The sequence below is a fragment of the Rhododendron vialii genome, chromosome 10a (assembly GCF_030253575.1).
Source record: "Rhododendron vialii isolate Sample 1 chromosome 10a, ASM3025357v1".
Lineage (NCBI taxonomy): Eukaryota > Viridiplantae > Streptophyta > Magnoliopsida > Ericales > Ericaceae > Rhododendron > Rhododendron vialii.
Window position 1 is genome coordinate 36,969,089 of NC_080566.1, and position 4,624 is coordinate 36,973,712.

At 39.9% G+C, this 4,624-nt stretch overlaps 1 protein-coding gene across 1 annotated transcript; it reads right to left on the minus strand.

Annotated features, from left to right (window-relative positions):
* Positions 1 to 2,360: 2,360 nt before the first annotated feature.
* LOC131303194 (transcription factor SRM1-like) lies at positions 2,361 to 3,197 on the minus strand. Its single transcript, XM_058329970.1, has 2 exons — positions 2,887 to 3,197; positions 2,361 to 2,593 (listed from the first exon to the last, which is right to left on the minus strand). Exons 1-2 carry the CDS (start codon positions 3,177 to 3,179, stop codon positions 2,410 to 2,412), a joined length of 477 nt encoding a protein of 158 aa, XP_058185953.1. The 5' UTR covers positions 3,180 to 3,197; the 3' UTR covers positions 2,361 to 2,409.
* Positions 3,198 to 4,624: the final 1,427 nt, after the last annotated feature.

The window sequence follows — 4,624 nt, forward strand, 5'->3', positions numbered from 1 at the left end:
GTTCCTTTCTGTCTTCGACCCCTGAGGGGAACCAGCAAGGCCCAGGCTGGTAAACAATACTAGCCCTGGCCTTGAACTGGTAAAAATACAACAATCGTATGCGATGATACTTGGCGCACGCCAGTTTCTACATGCCGTACGCCAGTCATGGCAGTACGAGCGCAACTGGCGTGGAGATCATGGATCGTCATTTCTTTTGTTTTATCTTTCTGTCAATCACCCTTGCATGCTAAACAACCAGTTTGTTGCTTTCTGTATGCTTAGAACTGTTTAGACGTAAAGGTTATTGCTTACTCTTTGTTTATTCAAAAGGCCTCTGGGATCCTTCTGGTCATCTTCCAGAGCCCAGATGATGCAAAAACCAAGCACTGGATTAGGGTCAAATGTGTGTACGGCAGTCCATGACTGGCGTATGACAGTTAAAGCTAGGATCCAGTGGCTGGCCCTTGCATCTTAGCTTAATCTTGGCCTCCTTCCTGTCCCCACTCTGTTTAGGGGGTTTCTTTTCTATTTTCATGGCTTCAAGCCGTCTCATCTGTCTGTAAATATATATATCCTGTTTATTTAACTGCATGGTTTGTCCTGGGTGTGCGCTGGTCCTTTTCCAGAGCCCAGAGGGTTGCAAACAAGGACTGTAAAACTAGATGAATGGAGTACGCCAGTCTCCCTGTGGCGTGCGCAAGTCAAATCAACATGCAGTGGCTTGGCCAGTGCATGCTGGTAGAACTTGCTCACGCCCCTGCGGGGCAGCGTACTGCAATTTGTCCAGTTTGCTCAGTGCTTGTTCTCAATCTATATTTAGCATTGCAATCAAGCCATTCATAAACATTTTGTCACATAAATCACAACTTGTTATAATGCTTTAATCCCCATTATCTGTTCCCCCGCCCTAACTGGCTAAAAAATGATCAAATGAGAGAGAAATGCAAGAGCTTTTACAAAATGCCCGAGTAGAGACCGATCTCCGGATTGGGCGAGAGGGGTGCCATAAAACCCTTCCCCTCTTGTAACCTGGCTCCCGAACTTCAGATATCGAAGGTGACGACGGTTCAGTCTACAAGCCTTTTCAAAAATCAAACAAACGTGGCAAACGTTTTCGAGTTCGGTTCCTTGGGTGTTTTCACCGCTAAAACCCGAGTGGCGACTCTGAATCGAGGCGTTTCGCCGCGCTTTTCCAACAAAAGGGGCTGCGCCCGATTTTACAAATAGAATTTCCGGGGCGCGTGCCCACACAAATTCAAAAAAGACGAACAAAACACATAAAACGAAGAAAAATAATAAGTTTACTAGAATCCACCCTAAATTTACAGGTCTCTACTGTAAGCACACTGTTGGAAGCCCTGGCCCTGATGCTTTTGTGGGTGACACGGTTTCTACTTTCTAAGGCGGATGGATGAAAAAATCTGAATTTCGTGTTTATTTGTCTAATTGTTGCGCTGATTATAATGAAGGTTTAGCCAGAATTCTTGTTGACCAAGCTTGGCGTAAGGAGAATTTCCGGGCAGCAAGAGCTTGGGTTGCTTATGATGATAGGAATGAGAAGTTAGCTCAAGGAGGAAGGGTAGATCTTTGCTATGTTTGTAGCACGAACAATGGCTTGTTTAGATGCTGTTCAATGGTGTGTGTAACTACAGAGTTTTGATCGCGTTGCATGGTAAAAGACTAAAAGTAGTCTTCTCGTTGTCCAGCCCATTCGTAGGAAAGCTGCTTGAGAAAATGGGATGGAGTTTACAAAATTTTACATGTTTTATCAATAGTTATTTCAGTTGTTTTGTCAAATAGTGAAGTAGACAGAACGTTAGTCAAGGTTGCTCACAACCTTGCCAGAGGCGTGCTTTCGGGCAGTATCTAATTTTGTAAGATTTCGGCTATGGTGATGAAGTTTGTGGTCAGGGACGGAGCGAGGATTTTACCCTAGCAGTGGCGAAATGTATACTAAAAGAATAAAAAGATGCATTGCAATCATCGTTGGTGTTCTCAAAAGCACAACGGGTCTTCAGATCGCATATCGTTGTAAGTTGCAGACTTGCAGTCAATGCCAACCCTACTGCAATACATTAGCAACTCGCATGAATTTATGCTTCCATGAGTTTGCGTCTCTAAAATTATTAACGCAAGATATGCAGATTCGCCCTTCTTAGAAGAATGGGTACCGGATTTGACCTCCAGTTTACGAAAAATCAAACGCACGCAAAGAACAATCAAACACAAACAGCTCAACTAAAAGTGTTCAAACTTCCAAACAATCCACCTCAAGCAAAATCTGCCAACAATTTGGTTCCATATTCTATAGTTCAATCAATCCAATAAATGGATACTTATCAAAAAAAAATCCAATAAATGGATATATGGTAATGTCTGTATGTATGTATATTTTGATTGATATGTGAACCCTTTTTCATGCTCAGCTCAGGATGTGGTTGCCTTTGAGGTAGATTTCACATTCTGGTGGTCATTAGCGCCCTTTTCTAACCGGAGAAAGTGCTTTTGGGCATGGCTGGCCACTTGGGTTGGGGTCCTAGTCTTCACACTGTGCCTGGAAATACTCTTCCAATCTCCTCTACCAAATCTATCCAACCCAATTAGAAAGTTCCTGCATAAAATTAAGTGAGATCGGTTATCAAGTTACTAGAACAATTAGTGTAGTCTGGAGAGACGTCAATGTGCGGTACAAAAAGCGGTTACAATGCTTGTTACATTGTCTAACGGTTCAAAATCCTAGTTGAGATCAATGGTTAATCGGGAGATCTTTTGTGTTTTAACTCGTGCTGGCTACGCCGTTTCTTACATGGTGCACCGTCTTGCAGTTAACAGAAAATCGTGAGAAGAAGAAAAGAAAGAGAAGCATGGACAGGAAAATATATATGAAGGTTTGAGGAAACAAACTCATGTTCTTCTTTAGTCCAAAGAATCCCTTTCCTCCTATGTAGATGGCCAGAGTTGTTGTTCTGCCTCCTACTCTCATCATTCTTGGTATCTTTGTAATCAGGTAACGGAATTCGCCCCGATTCGATCATCTCAACATCTTCCACTAGTGCTTCATAGTGTTCAATGATCTGACCAATTGTTTTTCCAGGAATTTGGAAAGCGATTTTTTGAAATATGTCCGGAGAATCAAGGTTGAACTCTGCAATTGCATTCTCAAAAACCTTGTTCTCCTCAAAAGTCCACTCCATCATTTTGATGAAAGTCTCTCTCACTACAAGAAATTATATAGATGTGAACCTTTTTTTGTTTATAACAAGAATCCGGACCAGCTTATGTGCACTTCTAATATATAGATGTAAATTGATGCATGCACATAAACAGAATCGGCGGAGATTTATGGTTTCTCGTAATCTGTGAAGAGATTTTGCTAGATTCTTGATTAGTTGAAAATTAATGAGCCTTTATGGGAAGTAAGAATAAAATCTATTTCAAACAAGGAAATTATTGAACCAAATCTTCTTTGTTACTCTTTTTGTTTCGGCAATTGGTAAAGAAGAGCTGAATTTGAAAACCATTAGGGATTCGATTATGGTTATAGAAAGTTGTATCAGAGTTGGCACAAAGGGAAAGTTTAAGCTACTTACCATTATTGGTGAATGTAGTTCTCACATGATAGAGTTTCCACATCAATGATTTAGAGTTTACCATAAATGGGTGATTGTGTTTAGATTATTACGAACAGTTGATCGTTATTCTATCCGCTCGAACTCACAATATCAACCTTGGAGACTCAAACCCAAGGAGATGGACCATTGGGCTAAGCCCAAAGTGAAAGAGGGAAAGAAGGAGGAGTGAAAATCATTTTTCTAAATTCTTAGAATATTTTCTATTTTTCTTTTGGAGAAAACGCAAAATTCGTAACCATTCCCTCATTTTCCTTTTTGGTTTGTTGCTATATCTGTCCATGTTGAGGAGGAATTGACTAAATTTGGAGTTGCTAAATTATCTGTTATTTTAGTGTCATTTTTTGAATTTTTTTTTTTTTGAAACTCGTTATTTTGGAGAGTCAACTTATCTCCATTTTGTTTTTTTAAGCATTGTAACTATATATCGTTATCCTTGATGCTGTTTGGATATACTTTACTTTGCTTTGTCTAGTTGTTTAGAGTGCCCAGATTATTTATTTTTTTGGTTGAGAGAGAGCGAGTATAAGCAAGTAGAGTGCTCAACAACCTGTAGCTCATAAGTTTGACACAATTGTACTAAAACTGCCTGAATAATCAAAATCAAAAGAAGTTTCGTGAGACAGAGAGATAGAGATTAAAAGGTATCACTACTTTGCACGGTGGTTCAAATGAAAGTTCAATGTGTTCAAACTCCCGAATCAGTCACTTTTACTTCAAACCGCATAGCTACACTATTAATTTTTAGAACCTGAAGCAAGCTCACTACACTAAGATAGAACTGCCCCTGACTTTATAGGAGACTAGTTAAATTAACCAGTGTCGTTGAAGCTTCCAAACAAAAATGACAAGCTTGAGTAGTAGTATATTTAGATTTTGGCTAGCAATTTTAGCTAGGTGTTCTTGCACATGCCCTTATTACAATGGTTCTAATGTGAAAAGTTCAAGGTGTAATGTGTAAAACATCGAAACCATAAGGTTTTAATTTGTTATTAAGAACGAGCCGTTGGGAT

Coding starts and splice junctions, on each gene's coding strand:
- LOC131303194 (XM_058329970.1), bottom strand. CDS start 3,179: ATGATGGAGTGGACTTTTGAGGAGAACAAGGTTTTTGAGAATGCAATT. Junction 2,594..2,886: donor TGGACTAAAGAAGAACATGA/GTTTGTTTCCTC, acceptor AATTTTATGCAG/GAACTTTCTAATTGGGTTGG.